This window comes from Hippoglossus hippoglossus, chromosome 14 (genome assembly GCF_009819705.1).
Source record: "Hippoglossus hippoglossus isolate fHipHip1 chromosome 14, fHipHip1.pri, whole genome shotgun sequence".
NCBI classification, from domain to species: Eukaryota; Metazoa; Chordata; class Actinopteri; order Pleuronectiformes; family Pleuronectidae; genus Hippoglossus; species Hippoglossus hippoglossus.
The window spans coordinates 4,693,680-4,710,710 of record NC_047164.1 but is presented as its reverse complement, the minus strand read 5'-3'; the positions used below and the strand labels follow the sequence as shown (position 1 = coordinate 4,710,710).

The 17,031-nt window shown below is 41.7% G+C and overlaps 1 protein-coding gene across 2 annotated transcripts; it reads left to right on the top strand.

The window, feature by feature from the left end:
* Positions 1–1,844: 1,844 nt before the first annotated feature.
* Positions 1,845–11,410, top strand: bckdk (branched chain ketoacid dehydrogenase kinase). 2 transcript variants are annotated; one of them, XM_034605800.1, is made up of 12 exons: positions 1,845–1,984; positions 2,023–2,296; positions 4,372–4,440; positions 4,552–4,662; positions 6,092–6,139; positions 8,015–8,134; positions 8,337–8,435; positions 8,625–8,698; positions 9,394–9,522; positions 9,667–9,756; positions 9,925–10,080; positions 10,957–11,410. In XM_034605800.1, exons 2-12 carry the CDS (start codon positions 2,042–2,044, stop codon positions 11,099–11,101), a joined length of 1,296 nt encoding a protein of 431 aa, XP_034461691.1. In that variant the 5' UTR covers positions 1,845–1,984; positions 2,023–2,041; the 3' UTR covers positions 11,102–11,410. The 2 variants fall into 2 exon arrangements, with proteins under 2 accessions (XP_034461691.1, XP_034461692.1); XM_034605801.1 differs by having other exon boundaries at positions 1,885–1,973; positions 2,009–2,296.
* The last annotated feature ends 5,621 nt before the right edge of the window (positions 11,411–17,031 follow it).

Here is a 17,031-nt window from a genome sequence, read left to right as displayed (position 1 = left end):
TCAAGAGAAATATCAGCGGTCTCTGCAGTTTGCGTCTGCTCTCGACTCAGTGTTATCATGTCACAGTTTTACAACCTGTCGTGGCAATTTCTGCAATCCCACCTTAACAACGAGGAACGAGACACAATTCTCTTACAGTATTGTCACACTTTAATGCTCAGAGCATGGTGCATACGACAAAGGTTAGTTTGTAATATGCACACCGATGGGAAACAGTTCTTTGTCTTTATACATTTGGCTCATCCCTCCCACTCTGGTTGGGTTTGTTACAAAGTCAAAGGTCAGGACCTTCTGATGACATCAAGGCAACAATGCCTTAGTTAAAGCAATCAGGCCAAGATTCATTCAGTTGTACAGGATACAGCAGGATCAAGGTTACATTGTATGAGATTCAATCATGATCAATTAAAGGGGAAATTAACATGATCATATTGTGGTCAAAATGTTACATTTCCCTTACAAACCTGCACCATCACTGTTTTGGTTTCCTCTCATCGATATGTGTCCGGCAGCTGTTTTCAGTCATACATACAATTTATCAATTTTTTATTATATTTTCTTCTTTTACCTTGAAATGTACATATTTATTTTTAAAACTGCACATGTATGAACTGTTGTCTGCTGTTTAAAGACCAGCCTCGGACCTGTCTGTGTAATGCGGCGCCTTGTAATGTGCTGAGACGTTCAGGAATGCAAACACAGCAGTGTCGGCTGCTCTGCAAGGACAAAGTGAAGATGCAGCTGGAAAGTGATAGAGAACAGCGTGTTCTTTCCTGTGTAATTATATAGATCTGAACACACAGCTTTATCCCACACTAGTTTACTGAGCCTGAGTATTTGTACCAGTTTTGTACATGGACTTTATTCATTTAAATAAAAAAAAGACCTTGAAAAGAATGGACCAAAGGTGTCGCTATTATTATTTTATTTGAACTGTACCATGTATTATAATTAAACCTGGCGTTTTCCGATTTAACAGACCAGGTGACTGAACACAGTCAAACTGGGACCTTCCATGATGCACTGTTTAGCCTGGGATTTAGAAAATAAATTACATTTCAATTAATTCCTCTAAAAGCTGCATAATATTGTTCCTATGACGAGGAAAGATATCCAATCGTCACACATTGTTTCTGGATTACTGTGTCTGCTGGTGACTTCTGGGTAAAGATACCACCAGCGTGCTTTTAAATTAAGAGACTCCCTCATCCTGCGAGGTCTAAGAAAGAAACTATAATAAAATAAGTAGATTTCTCGATTGTTTGATCTGTACGGTTTGATCTATAAATAGTGAGGAAACAGTGAGCAGCTGTCATAGTTTCCTGAATCCCAAGATGATGTTTTCAAATTGCTTGTTTTATCCAGTTCAGGTCCTCCAATGATTAACTTTTCTATTTTTATAAAGAGAGAAAATCATCACAACCGAGAAGCTGGAACCAGAAGATAATTCATAGCCGAGTACTTGATTCAGCTGTTTTAAACCAAGCAGATGTGTTTTCTTTAGTGTCTGAGTGTAACCTCGTACACACAAGCATTGTAAACATGTCTAATACATCAGGCTACAGAATAAAATAAGTAACTTAATACTGATCAGATTCACTTTTAAACTCTACTGTACAATGATAGTGATCAAAAGAGGACCCCCCCCCCCTTCCTCTTTTGATCACTATCATTGTTTGATTTACAATGAAAGTGATTAAAAGGTGATTCCTTGTTTTATAGGAATGGGGGTGGGGGGGGGGGATTGATGCTGCTTGGCTCCGCCTCCCTCTCGCGCTGATTAGCCGTCGCGTCGTCACCCCTGCTCGCTCCCCCATTGGCCGACGCGTACAAAGCCCTTTCTGTTCTTCGTACTGTACCACAGACGTGCAACAACCATCATGGCTCGACCCCGCCGATGGCTCCGTAGCAGCATCTGAACCCTCGGTGCTCGCGCGGGTTAGGGTCACGCAAGCCTGTTCACACGCACACAGGCTCCACCGCCGCGCGCGCGCACGCACACAGACAGACACACACAGACAGACACACACCTCGCGTCCAGATGCGTCCCGGGCTGGCGGGTTTAGCGGCGGAGATGCTGAGCGGGGCTTCGTGCAGGCTCAGGCCGAGGCTCGGCAGCCGCTTGCTGGCCCCGGTCACCAAGACAGCGCCGCCGCCGCCGCCGCCGTCCAGCGCGGAGAGCCCCCGGTTCCGCTCCACGTCCTCGGTGCAGGGCTTCACGGAGCTGGCGAGGGAGCGGTCCAAGTCCGTCACGTCGTTTTACAACCAGTCCGCCATCGACGTCTCCGCAGAGAAGGTGAGAGTTACGGTTTTTCTCTCTAAAGGGGAAATCACCCGGTTAACGGGCTTCTCCGGGACCGTGTGTCCGGTCGCGGTAAGTTAGCTGTAGCTTGACAGTTAGCCGTTAGCCGCACGGTGTGTGTATGTGTGTGTGTGTGTTGCGTTCAGGGACACAGCAAAGGCAGTGGACGCAACTTTTTTTTGGGGGGTGGGGGGGGGGTTAATTCACGTTGACAGTGCAACGAGTGCACTTCTAGACAACATGTTCCAAACTGTCCGCAGCCACCGAACCGGTTTCGGGTCGCTCCCACTCGCTAATCTGATCGATTGTCCCCCCGCAGGGCTTGGACGCAGGGTCATGGGTTGTTTCTTGTGGTTAGCTAGCTAGCTGTTATCCCGTTAAATGTAGCTTAATAATCATTAAAACCAAAAGCAACATATGATTTATTCGTGTGAGTGTTGAAGAAAAGCTGCCATTTCCGCTATGACCACACCAGAAGGTCAATGGTATCAGACCAGTGGATGTTGATCTTTGAACGCACCTCTGTTAGATCTGTCTCTTTTTGTCTTTGATGCAGATTATGAAACATTCAATGAAACGAGATAGAAATGTACCAGCTCATAAGTAACAAAGGAAAGTTGTCTTACATAGATATACCCTGTTCTCTTATGACACCCCCCCTCCTCCCCCTGACTTATTTTGGTCAAAAACCATCCCTCTTCTTCTTCTTCCTCTTCAGTCCACGTTTGCCCCAAAGTGTTTGGATCCCTGGCACAACATGGATGTTTTGTCCCAAATATCAGCTGCACACGAGTGTTTCTCATGCAGCTGCACGTCAAGATCAAACACTGAGATAGGATAAACTCCTACTTCAGCACTTTTTTAAAAACACAAGTGAGAAATGTAGTTGCAAAGGAGTTGTTATCTTTCTGTTGAGACTGAATCCCTGGAATTTTTGGTGATTGTCGATCTCTTCTCTTAATCTACAATCTGTTCTACCACTACCACTTGTTCCTTGTGTACCATACAGTTTCCCGTTCGGTACGGACGTGCACTCATGCCTCCCTGCACTTGAGCAAATATTTCCACAGGGTCGTAGCAGCAGGGGTCATTGTAGGGTAAACACGGACACACGGCCTATAAAATTAATGGCTGTTTCACTCTCGTGCATCACTTTGGCCTCATTTAGACCAGGCATTAACCTAAGATCTGATCCCAGTGTGAGGCTGCATTGGATGATTGGGGTTTGGCTGGTCCCATCTCAAGTCATGTTGCAGGCGTTTACACATTTTATACAAGTGTTTCTCCATATCAAGATAAGAAATCCAGACTCAGCAGGTCCTAGCAAGAACAGACGGCAGTAGGAGCGTAAGCTGAGTTCACCTGAAACAAGACCTGTGATTTTGGATGATATAAGCTGCAGCTGAATATGAGGTGTCATATTCGAAAAACATTGTAGTTAATTTAACTCTGATTGTGATTATCACATCTTTGTTTACCATCATCTGTAGGTGTAACAGGCTTGTTGAATCAGTGACCTAACCAGTTCCCTGAAACCCTGTCACTGCACTGTGATTCACCACCTGCTGTCTAGCATTAGCACGTTTCCCTGGCTGAGCCTGACTGTGTATAACACTATATAATTTATCACTAAGTAGATTTAAAATAACTGTTTGGCTCAGAGGTTTAAATCATAATAATTTGTATATAATACTATAGATGTAGTATTTCTAGTAGAGCACAACCATTTCTGGACTTTCAAAACCAATATCCACATTAGAGAGTTAAAACATGATAATAATAAATTGGCAAATAATCATTTGTTAAGATTTCAGAACTAGGGCTCCTTTTGTTGAATAAAAAATGGGTTTTACAGAAAAAAAACATGAATATTTCTCAAAGTAAAATGTCAGAAAGTTTGTGTAGGTTCTTAAACTTATCACTGTACCCTCTTAATTTCGGGAATGTGTGCTGCTGAGGAAATGGTGAAGATGCAGCTGTCTTTTTCTTAATTACTGTTTATAGCAGAAAGTCTCTGTCCCATGAACCTGCAATGTGAACTTTATTGTGTGTGTCTTTGTTTCCTTTAGGCCTCAGTGCGACTGACCTTAGCCACCCTGTTGTATTCTGGGAAGTCTCCTGATGGACATCACATCTTGGTAAATACGTCCGCCACATTGAGCGTACCTGTAAAAAGCTGCTGTTTGATGTGTTTGACTCTTCACTCACTTGCTCTCCACTATCATCCCTGTGTCTGTGTGTGATTTCAGAGCAGTGCCAAGTACCTACACAAAGAGCTGCCTGTACGAATCGCTCATCGCATCAAGGGCTTCCGCAGTTTGCCCTTCATCATTGGCTGCAACCCCACAATTCTGCAAGTGGTAAGAACACAATTCTCCCCCAGCACTGCTCCTGGATACAGAGTGAAGCTATAAATGAAGCGAGGGTGTGTCAGTGGATGTTATAATAAGAAGGAGACCACGAGGCCACAGCACAGGAGAGGCCTCGACTAAATTTTGGATGAAATTAGCAAAGTACTTTCTCATAGTGAGTGTGTGCGGCTGCGGCCTCCATTGTGGGTAGAGCACTAATTACGGAGTTGGCAGATCCGTTTGTCCCACATGTCCTGTCCAAGTTTTGAAGTGTTCTTGGGCTGGACATCAAATTACCCCTGATGCCCAGGCCAGCACCTTGCATTGGAGCTCGCTGCCGTCAGTGTGAGTGTGAATGTTGTATGAAAAGCTCATTTAACAGAAATGCAGCCATTTAGCATTTACTCTGTGTAAACACAGCTGTTGTGACAAGGAGGGCGCAGCATGTTGCTGTTGAGGGTGGGCAGCGTTGGACTGAAAAGACAAAAATACTTTTGCATTGAGCCCCATACATATAAGTCATACAATTTTTTTTTTTATTTAAAAAGTTCCTTTTTTAGATGTTCAGCCTCGACATGTGAACTAGAGCTACTTTAGGACCGCAGTGTTTCTCTACTGAAGACACTTCCTGTTTTCACACTTTGAAGGTTGTTCTGATGGAAACTGTCCACAGTCAATGGCACAAACTAAATTCCTTTGTGTCATAAGGCTCATACACAGTTGTCCCAAACCCATAAATCTGACTCTGAAACATAAAGCAGTCGTCAGTTTTTGTTGCTCGCAAACAGAAGCAGTGAAACAACACCAGAGCCTGGATCAACATGTGTGTCATGGTTTTTATTTTCAGCGATTGTTCCTCGTTTGTCTTTGTCTTCACGTGGGAAACGTGCTCTCTCTCTCCCTCCCACCCTCTCACTCGCTCTCTCTATGTATTTGCAAGCAGGCCCTTCACAGCCAATTCACCGCCTCTGCGCTCTTGAACTTTCACCTAGATCCCTTCCTTTCTGGCATCGCGCAGCTCCTCTGTGCTGATTGCATAAAGCGTGGCTCCCGTTGAATGCCACCAGTTGAAATGTAGGTTAGGGTGGCTTAATTCACTGCCACAGCTCTTTCATTGACCATTAACACAATGGTCGCCGCAGGTTTAGAGTTTCAGCTGATCCACATCATGAATGAAAGCCCGATATGATTTATACTTGTATGTAGCTGTGCAACAGGGGTTGTTTTCTGTGGAGGAGTTGTGCAAGTTTTGTCCTTAACAAAGATGTTTTTTTCTTAGACGTGTTACTGTTTTGTAATGAGAGCCACGTGTGGAGCTGTGCTGCCTGCAGGGCCCAGACAAGGGGCTGAGCTGCTGGGGTGATGATTTCTGCTTGGGTGGACGATGACTAAAGAATCTGTGTAACTACAGCCTCCACCTCCCTTTTGTCTTTTACAGCATGAACTGTATATCAGAGCGTACCACATGGTCAGTGAATTTCCACAGGTGAGTGTCCTACCCACACACGCACACACCAAGACACACAAACAAACACAAGGTTAAAAGTTCAAGTTCTTCCTTTCTTCACAGAACATCATCATCCATGACCACAAACAGGAAGTGTGAACATTTCTTATAGTCTTGGCTGTTGCAGCTTCAGAATTGGTTAAGCTTTGCTGAATGTGGTCTTCACTCAGCGCTGCAGCTCAACCTAAACCCAAACATTAATGTAGTTTCCATCACATCACGTCTGAATAAAAAGCCCCAAGTGACGTGCAAACCCCCCAAAACTCAATGTTATTTAATTTACAAAGATGTATGTACAAAAAAAGAGACATATAATAATAATAATAATAAGACGACATCTTATTAATTAAACAGAAAGAGGTTTGTTTCGCCCTTTAAATTCTCTTCGGAGAATTTCCCTAACATGCTGTTCACTGCTATAAAAATAGAAATACTTACCCACCCATGAACCAGGCAGTAAAAAAAAGTTGTGTAATAGGTTTTATACGTGTGTGTTTGTATTAGTGCTGCGTGTTTGCCAGAGTTTGGAATGTCTGAAACTAAGATCATGTATGTTTTTAACATCATTTATAGTCAGAAACTGTCAAAAGCTCACCACTTGTGCGATCTTAGTTCTCTCTGGATTCAGTTACAGAAAATATGTGCAGGGTGGAATGCGGGTCGGTCATCGACGTGGTTGTTAATTCTTGACGGTGACAGTGAACAGCCTCAGCTTTGGCTTCTTACTCAGTCGTTATGTCCTCGTGGCGACCCGGCAAAAAAGACAAATGTGTCCTACTTGTTCCTGCGGTCATATATATTACACTGCAAATATTTATCAGATCATTCTGCTCTGCTCTATATAAAGACAGCCGGGAGTGTGTGAATGTGTGTGTGTGTGTGTGAGTGGGCATGTGTGGGCGTATTTAGACCAGATCATTCTGTTCTGTACCCGCTGGCTTTTCTATTTTCAATGTACACATAGATTCTGCGGAGGCAGAAGAATGTATATGTCACAGTGGATATACAGTACGTTAAGTATGCCCCCTACTGGTGATTCTTTATAGCATTAAGTCACTATGGATGTCGTTTTTTTTTATCTGAAAACTTTGAACAGATTAGAGGAATATATGATGTTGTTCTACCAACTTGATAAACTAATAATCAAAGAGATTTTCACCGTCAGAGATACCAGCAGGTGTCGGCCATTATTAGCTCTGAAGAGAATAAGGTTGGGAAATCGCCTTTTGTTCACCAGAGGTCAAACGTTCTTTCATACGCACATTTTCACAAAACTAATTCTCTTTCTGTCATTTTCTTGAATTGCCATTTCTGTCCCTTCATTATCATTATCAAGCTGCAGGTTTTTCACATTAAAAGCCAGAAAAGGATGTGATTATGCCCTTCGATCAATTGGGGGCTTTTGTTGTGAAACATATATGCAGGATGTTTAGAGTATATGAGGGTAACTTATTGGTAATAGGGAAATAAACACTAGATTAGAGGTAAATGGAAACATTAAATGAAAAGTTTTTGTTGACAAGGTGAATATGATGCAACTCTGTCATTCTACTGCTGGATTTATCGCAGTGAAACTTTACATTCAGCTGAATTTATCAAAGCATCAGGTAAACATAATAATAAAACATTTTATTTATAGGCTCCTTTCAGAGCACCTTACACGGCAGAGATAAAAACACAACAACAAAAAACAATGTATCAAAAACACCAATAAAATTAACAGTGAATAAAACATGGTGTTTTCAGGGTTGACAGCAAAATAAAGCAGGAGTAGAGAAACCAGTGACTTTGATTTGATGCGGTTACAACTGAAGGAAGTGACGGCGTTGACATGTGGTGATTTTGGTTTGACAGATCAAAGATCAAGACGTTGATGCTCGTTTCTGTAAACTGGTGCAGCAGCTCCTGGACGACCACAAAGACGTGGTCACCATGTTGGCTCAGGGCTTCAGGGAGTGTCGCCGACACATCCAGGTGAGACCTGTCCCCCCCCCCACACCTCATGATTAAAGACAGAGAAAGGTTAACTGCAGCAGGGATGTTGGAGATGATGCACGACTGATGATGTATTGAAGGGACTTACACTAAAGCTTTGTTTAATTGTAATCAGTCTTTATTCAAAGTGAGTTTTGTCTGTGACGCAGGGAACATTTCTTTTCCCCCTTCATTTTTTCAGGATGAGACAATTATCCTCAGCTTCCTGGATACAACGCTCTGCTCTCGTCTGGGAATCCGAATGTTGGCCACGCACCATCTCGCCCTCCACGAAGAAAATGTACGTCTGAACATTTCTATGATTCAAATGATTTTTGAAGTGTTTTGGTTTGCCTAGAGAATAACGTATGATAAACCCCAAGAGTCGGCTTGCTTTTCATATTCCTCAAACATGGGGTGTGTCTGAACAAACCAATCTCTTTCTCAATACTCAACACTGACTATCAGGGTCATTTTTCTGTGTTTTCAGCCTGATTTTGTCGGGATGATATGCAGACGCCTCTCTCCCAAAAAGATCATCGAGAAGTGGGTGGACTTTGCCAGGTGGGGGCTTGTGTACACGGCCGTGTTTGTTTATCACCTTTCGATGACTTTGTGTGAACGAGATATGAGCTATCAGTCCTGTTTACTTTTAGTAGTCTTATCATGAAGTGACTTTCACTGAGTTCAAAAAGAACAGTTCACATGTTGTGTGTGTGTGTGTGTGTGTGTGTGTGTGTGTGTGTGTGTGTGTGTGTGTGTGTGTGTGTGTGTGTGTGTGTGTGTGTGTGTGTGTGTGTGTGTGTGTGTGTGTGTGTGTGTGTGTGTGTGTGTGTGTGTGTGTGTGTGTGTGTGTGTACTAATAATCAGTGAATAGCTGGGAAATGAGCTGGTCTGTTATCGATTGGGTCAACACATGGAAATCAACATCTATTAGATATGATTCTCTGGCATGGATAAGCTTTCAACAACTATTTTATAGATAACTGCGAAGTTAGTGTTTGGTGAATTACACATTAATGTTCCCCAAATACTGTCCTGTCCATTCAAGCATTTAATACCAAAATAAACTTTCAACAAAAAGATGTCTATTTTGATCTATGTACATAAATGCTGGAAGGTGATTAAGCTAGAAAATTGATTTACGAACAACAAAGTAAACAGCAAGATGAATACATGTCAAATTTAGGTGAAACAGAATAAAACATATTTAATAAACAGTCTTTGTGGTTTTTCATATGTTCCTCTTGTTCCACCAGACGTCTGTGTGAGCACCAGTATGGGAACTCGCCCCGGGTGAGGATCAACGGACACGTAGCCGCTCGTTTCCCCTTCATCCCTCTGCCTCTGGACTACATCCTGCCCGAGCTCCTCAAGAACGCCATGAGGTAACGTTACCACTGGTTTTTCACGTTGACTGGATCTGTCTGACTACGTGTTTCTCCAGGAAACCAGGAGGAATTTAGTTATTTTTGTTTCTGTCCTCCATAAATCATAATCTGTCCATAACAAGTGTCTATGTTCCCCCCCAGGTCCACCATGGAGAGTCATTTGGACACCCCGTACAATGTGCCTGATGTGGTCATCACTATTGCCAATAATGACCTTGATTTTGTCATCAGGTGAGTTTCATGAACATCTGCAGGAATATTTCAATTTACAATCCTTAAATAAACCAGTAATAATCAGTAAGATTGTTGTCGGAGTGTTTATGTCAGAGAAAAGGACGCGGCAGTGGTGGAGTATTGTGCTGCTCACAGCTTTTTAACATACAACATTGTTTGTTTCAGGATTTCAGACCGTGGTGGCGGAATCCCTCACAATATAATTGACAAAGTGATGGACTACCACTTCAGCACCGCAGAGGAGAGCGCGCAGGACCCTCGCATGAGCAACCTCTTCAACAACATTACCAACAGTGGAAACCAGTCCAGCCCGATGCATGGGTAAGACTGGGAATGTACACTTTGTTCAGTATAAAAGAAAGTGCAGTTGCTATATATTGCTTTTTTCTGTCACTTTTAAGTTGTGAGTGTAATTGTTCACATACTTTCCGTGTACTACATGTGTACTATGCCTGTTCTTGGTGTAGTTCACTAGGGGGGACTTCACAGAACGTGGATAGATTTGCATTCTGTAAAAAAACTGCATCCTGGTGCTTTCTGAGGACGTGAACAACCAAAGCACCAAACAGATGCAGGATACATGAAGCCGCCCTGATGTGTACACTTAGTCTTAGACGCCTGCAGCTCCTACCACTGACCTGAACAAACATAAACGTTCATACACGAGTAAACTATGTCTGTAAACATTGAAGTTGTTTTGCAGGATTGTGTGAACCTATGAAATGTCAAAATGCCCTTATACCTCTGATTTCACATTTACACGTGTGTTTTTGCTCAGTAGATGGTAAAAGGTCTATTTATATAGCACTTTCCTACTCTTGATGATCACTCGATACTCTTTGCAGTACAGTCATCCACTCATTCAAACTGGAATTCATACGATGCATTTAAGTGCAGCATTTCCTCATCAATTATTTGATCGCACTTTCCTAAGTAACATGACCAGGCATTTTTCCTCTTGTGAGATGAATTTTGAAAAGCTTCGTTTGCTGATTATTGTCAAAAGAAGACAAAACGCAGCAGTAAACACAATTTCAAACTTCCTCAAATTGTTAAAGCGGATGTTCACCACTTCCTCCCCCACTTGTTTTCAATGTTCTGCGGACAGCCGGCCATTTTCATTCAGCTGTGAAACCCTCAGCTGTGCAGCACAGACACGAGTCGATGCTTCAGTGCCTGTGTCTTTCTCTCCCGCAGGTTCGGCTTCGGCTTGCCCACGTCTCGGGCCTACGCTGAGTACCTGGGCGGCTCCTTGTCCATACAGTCTATGCAGGGCATCGGCACCGACATCTACCTGCGTCTGCGCCACATTGACGGCAAAGGAGAGAGCTTCAGAGTGTAAAGCTCCCCCCCCCCCGTCATCCCTGTAGATCCCAACCTGGGATTCAGGCCATGCAGGAGGTCAGAGGGGCTTCCTCCTCCGGGGAGGCTGGCATGGACTACAGGACTTTGGTCCACAGAGTGATAGCCGACACAGTATGTTGTCAAAAAAGAGATCCTAATTTCACCAACCCACTACTTGTTTGTATTTTGTTGTTTATTTCTGCCTTAGACTGATTATAAGCTATGTTAGCTGTCAACTTGATGATTTCAATTGTTTTTTCCTTTTTGTGTATTGTACCCTGTGGCTTGTTGTCTTGACATTTTGCTGGGGGGGGTGTATATGAGCGTTTGATTGTGTAGGTTCATGGGACAAACTGTGCATGACAGTGATAGTTAGCTAGAGAGGAAGGAGAGGTTCACTGTGAAGTTACTTGTTGCATAAGCCTCAAAAATCGGAACGGACGTTTTGATGGATAACTGTTTCAAATGTATCTTCTGAGACACTCCAGCGACCCTGTCGAAATCTCCTCAACGCGTGCGACGCCGCTCACGTGCTCCACGACCGTTTGGATCAACAGATCCTCGCAGTGCGTTACCCGCCGTTGGTTTTTAGTGTATAAGGGACGATTGCGTACGTTTGCAGTAACAGACGGTAGTTTCACTTCAGGGTCTTTATATTTAAGGAGACATATGATGCTTTTTTCCGTTCGTCTTTCCTCCGAGTCTGGAAGGGACGAAGCCTTCTGTCCGTACTCTGCGTTCTTTTTGTCAGTATTTGTGCTCGTCTTCTGAAGGTTTACAGATACAGACGAAACAGCAGTAGCACAGGAAATTGGGGGCAGTGTAGCCAATAAGCGAGGAAAACCAATGGACATGCAAACATTTCAAGTAATAAAGATTAGGAACCTGAATATGAGCAGAATGTCTCCTATTAAAGACCAAACACCTGCCAGGATGTGCGACAAACCTCGGCCCTCGACAACCAGTAGCATTATTCTACAAACCCGCCTCCAGTTCAGTTCGGTTCAGCCGTGGCTGAGAAAAACACAGAAGATAAAAACGCCAAAAAACACCACATGCTCATTAACAGATTTCCGTCTTGTTCTGTTTTGAGAACACGAGACGACGAGACGACCGTCTTCGATCGGCAGTATATGTTTGTGGAGCTTTCAGGCAGGGAAGCCAACCAAGATGTTCAGTTGCCTTACAGTGTGACACTTCGACTGCATGCTTTTACTCTTCTCTGCTTTCTTTATTTCTATTATTATTATTTTCCGTTGCCTTTATTGGTTCACACAGATGCATGCCGTGTCAGTCATTCATTAGTTTGATTAGTTTTTGGTTTTTTTTGCACAATGGTCATAAAACGCTCAGCCCTTGCACCGATCACAGCAGATTTTGAGTTTATTGTACACACCTTCAGAGTAACAATATACCAGAGAAGTATTATCTTGCATTGTCTTCTATTTCAAATTTTTGTTTGTGTTTTTGAAGTAAGTTTTGTATGAGATCACATTTCAGGATGGGGCAGCAGCAGCAGCACCGTCATCTGTGGGAGTTTAGATCAGCGGCGGTTACTAATAATTATCTCCAGATCACGACTGAATTTCCATAAGACAACAAATGGCCACATGTGTATTTTGTATAGTTTATTTTAGGATTTTTGACCCCTTTTTACCTTCGATTTAAAAAAGAAAAAAAAAAAAAAAAAAAGCATCTCTACTTCCTCCCACTGTCCAGAAATGAAGCTTAAAACATCCTCGATATGATCGTTCTCTAGCGATCGAGGGATGGATTCAGGGTAGCGAGGTCCTGTCGTTTCACGTTTTGCATAAAGATGGTGGGATTGTCTGTTCCGTAGCGATTCTGCCATCGAACAGGAACTTTCAGACGCTGTTATAAGATCTAACCAACACTTGGTTTGAAGCGTATTGAGTCATTTTGTTCCAGAAGTGTGTCACCAAGCAAAACTTAAGCATTTTTGTATACGCCAGGTTATTATCTTCAAATATCTGCAACACCAAACATTTTGTTTGTGATGTCATTATCTCAGGATTACAGTCTTCTGAACTTTGTGGTCAGTCCAACTCGTTTTTTTTTTATCAGTCATTCCTTTTGACCTGAGGACAAACGGATGATTATTTCAAAACAAAAAAATCCCTCTTACGGGAAAAGAGAAAATATAATGTGAGATAAAATTAAAATTAATATATTCAAGTTGTGATCTTTCCCCAAAAGTGATTAGTAACCCTGGCTCTCTCTGAGTTTCCAGTTTAATTTACAAGAATCCGTTTATAAGTTTGCCCTTTTTCAGCAGATGTCATCTCTTTTTCATCTGCGTAACATTCCCCACTTGTTCTCACGCAGCAGATCAACCTGATGTGACGTCTACTCGTGTCCTGGGAGCATGTGTCATGATGCTGTTCATCTTTTTGATTTGAAAAGATGTTGGGAATCCAAACGGGAACATCTGTGAACTTTGTAAAAATCACATGACCTTGTGTTCAAAGAAGTTAGTTTTTCGTTTTTTTGGCTGTGAGAGATTCACCCTGTGCATTATCGGTTATATCACTGGCCTGGAGCTGTAATATTTTAAATCCCTAAAATTATAAACGGAATAATGGAAAAAGGACTGTTTGTTTCACAAGTTATGAATAATGGAGGATTCTGAAATGTTTTAAATCTTACAAATCAAGTAACCGGTTCCCTTGAATGTGTTTTATTTCTCTTTCCAGTGCGTTTACATACAAAATGTTCCTTTTAAGATGAGATTTTGTGAAAACACAAGTGAACCAGTTATTTCAGTTGTTCGAGTTCAGTGACACAATCTGATTGAGTTAGTGAGAGGTTCGTGTTTATTTTAACATTTTTATGAAGCATAACTTGTTTAACTGTGTAACCTGTATTCTTTGCCGAGGCCATGTGTATGACTTCATGTGTTTTTATTGTGGATTTGAAGGTCTTGAAGATGTCGTAGCTTGTGCATGTGAAGCTGAGGGGGGGGTTAACACCACGTAGCTGAAACATGGATTAAAGTCTGTGTCCTTTTTCAGGGCCGTGATAAAGGTTTTTCTTTTTTCTATTCCACCAGGATGTAACTTCTTGAATTTGGAAACCTGCAATATCATGTATGACGCATTGAAACGTGTGCACTGGCTGCCCTCTGTTGGCCTAAAAAAGAAGTGTATCCAGGCTGAGCATCGTTTCAATTTGTAAAGAAAAGGAAAAGAGGTCATGCAACATAAAAAAAAAAAAGAAAGTTTATTTCCATTTTCCAGGTTTGGGGTTTGTTATTTTTGCAGATAGAAATGAAGATGAGTCATGTGACTGAGAAAAAGTGCTGCCATGATGGAATGTTTTTGTCTCCTTGACTGAAATTGGCTTCTCCCACATGTTTTCTGTTATGTTGAGGAAATTTTAGACATTAAATTTTATTTGGTTGGAACTTTTGATTCATCGTTTTTTACTTGTTTGTGATCAGACAGTTGAATTTACTCAGAAAATAACACACTGTTGTCAGGAAGCTATAAAATATACAAATAGTTAGACTGTGTGTTTACTTGAGGTTTGGTGGGAACAGGACATCCAGAAAACAAGCCACAGACTATTTACACCTGACAACACAACAATTAACACATTGGAAGAACAATCTGTATATTTTCACATCCAGGAGCAACAATATCAGTCACTTGGAGTCTTGCTTGAAGCCAAACTGATGAATTTAAGCCTGATTTTCACTCTTTAGACTCCACCATCTCCTGGAGGACGTACGACTCTTCAGCTGCTAAACGTTGCTTCATGTTCATCCAGCGGCAGAATTATCAGTTATCTGGAGTCATGTTTGAGTCCAAAAATGATTCATCTGTTAAAGGTGGTTATTATTATATACAGATTTGCTTTGTGAACTCATCTTAAGCTCATTAGGTGGCTTCCACTAGTCATGGATTTTGTTTTCTTTCTCTATTATCTTATTGTACAGCACTCTGGTTAACTCTGGTTTAAATATCAATAGATTTGAATTGCTATGATTGAGTGAAAAGGAGAAATGTGATGTGGAGGAGGAAGGAGGTGGAGGGAGATGGAGAGGGAGACCTGAACAAAGGGGATCAATCTTTTTGGTTCACATTCAGCAACACTTTGAACGACTGAGTGGTTACAAAAGACAAGGAGACTTTGGATTTAGCATATATACACATTTTAATGTTTGAAGTTCTGTTGCAGGCTGTGATTTTCATCATCTCAATGAGCTCCACACTTTTCATTTAAGAAGCACGAATCCACAAACACCAGACAAAGTCATTTTGCTGCAACAACTACAAGTGCACTTTCTTTTTCCATCTCTTCGGAGAAGCGGGAAACAAACAACCGAGCGTCACTTTGGTCAGTCATCATATTTTGGAATGTGATAAACAGGTTGTGATAACGTTTTCCTTTTTAATAATATAAATCAAAAAAAAAAAAAATAACACAGTAACATAGTCCGGCCTCGTCCAACAAACCATCTCCTGCTTCTCTCAGTCAACACAAACTTAAGGGAAGATCGAAACAGAGGTCACGAGGTCAAGCTGATCACAACGTGAGCTCTCACTCCCTTCACTCATTTCCATTGTGACGTTTGCACATTTCCAGACAACAGAAACAAAAGATCTGCTTGTGTTGAAACCTTACACGCTCATAAAAAGGCATCGTTCTGTAAGGCAGCGCTGTATTTGGACAGTAGCACATTCATATTGAAGCAGCTTGAGCAGCATCACTTTGTTGAATTGACGGGTTTGACCCGGGATCTGTATAAAAAGCTCTTTGACGGAAGAAAACGATAAAAAAAGGTCCGAGGCTTGCATGAGTTTTTTGTTTTTTTGGACATAAAAACAAACAGTGACAACGTCTTTGCAATTTTACATTAACGCGACACTTTAAGACTCAACATTTTACAGTTCAAACGAGCTCAGTGAAGCGTGAGACTGAGACTGAGTGAGAACGGGGGAAGGCCGTGGTTACTGGAGTTTGGTTGAGGTTACGTTTTTAACCCTGGCCATTTGTTTGTGAGCCAAAACCAAGAAACAGATTTCCACGAAACTTGAAACACATGATGCAGAAAGTGTCAGAAAAAAAAAACCCTTCAGTTGTGGTGCAGATCCCGACAAAGCTGCAGGATGCATTTTTTTGTTGTTGCTCTCTTTAACATTATGAGATCAGGCATTTTACAACCTCTTCATAGTTTCCCCAGAAAATAATACATGGATCTTGAAAAGAAATCTGCAACATTTAGGGACCGATATCTACAAGTGTGTGAACTTACTCAGGCTTATTTAAAAAGGACTGATATCTACGAGTGTTTGCAGTTTGGTGTGGATCCAAATAACGTTGTGGATCTAGCAGATGTAAATGTGATTGCATTGGGGGGGGGTTAGGCTTTAACTTGTTCAATCAACCCATCATTCTTCCAAAATAGAGATTCTGATTTGTTTTTTTTGCTCGTTGAATATAAATCCTAAGAAATCAGAATCTCTTTTGAATCCCTTGTCGAATCCTTTCAACTTTTCAACATTTGTGAAAAACCACATTTATGAGTAAGAGTAAAAAAAACATTTAAGTGGATGAATGAATATTAATACATGCTTAACTTGTAAAAACTTAACTTTGGCACGTCTTATTTTTCATCTTGCTCCAATGCTGATCCTGGCTCATAGTTATTAATTTAATCAGTGTAAATTATTGATGTCATGTGAATTTAAAGAGATTCACGCCGCTCTGTTGATTTAGGTAAAACGGCAATTCATTCATTGTCTACATATAATCTTTGGCAGAGCACAGACACCAGCAAAAATAATCAAACAATAACTAAGTAATGTTCTGTGGTTGTGGCAACTTGCTTGTGGCGTAAATGTGAATTAGTTTAGCTGCATCTTAAATGTTCTCTAATAAGAAGTGAGGAGAAAATCAATTCAA

What these genes read in the sequence shown, in the direction of transcription:
- bckdk (XM_034605800.1), top strand. Translation starts at nt 2,042, where the DNA reads ATGCGTCCCGGGCTGGCGGGTTTAGCGGCGGAGATGCTGAGCGGGGCT. An exon ending in ACCCCACAATTCTGCAAGTG is followed by an intron (nt 4,663 to 6,091) that starts GTAAGAACACAA and finishes TGTCTTTTACAG; the next exon opens with CATGAACTGTATATCAGAGC. An exon ending in TCGCCCTCCACGAAGAAAAT is followed by an intron (nt 8,436 to 8,624) that starts GTACGTCTGAAC and finishes CTGTGTTTTCAG; the next exon opens with CCTGATTTTGTCGGGATGAT.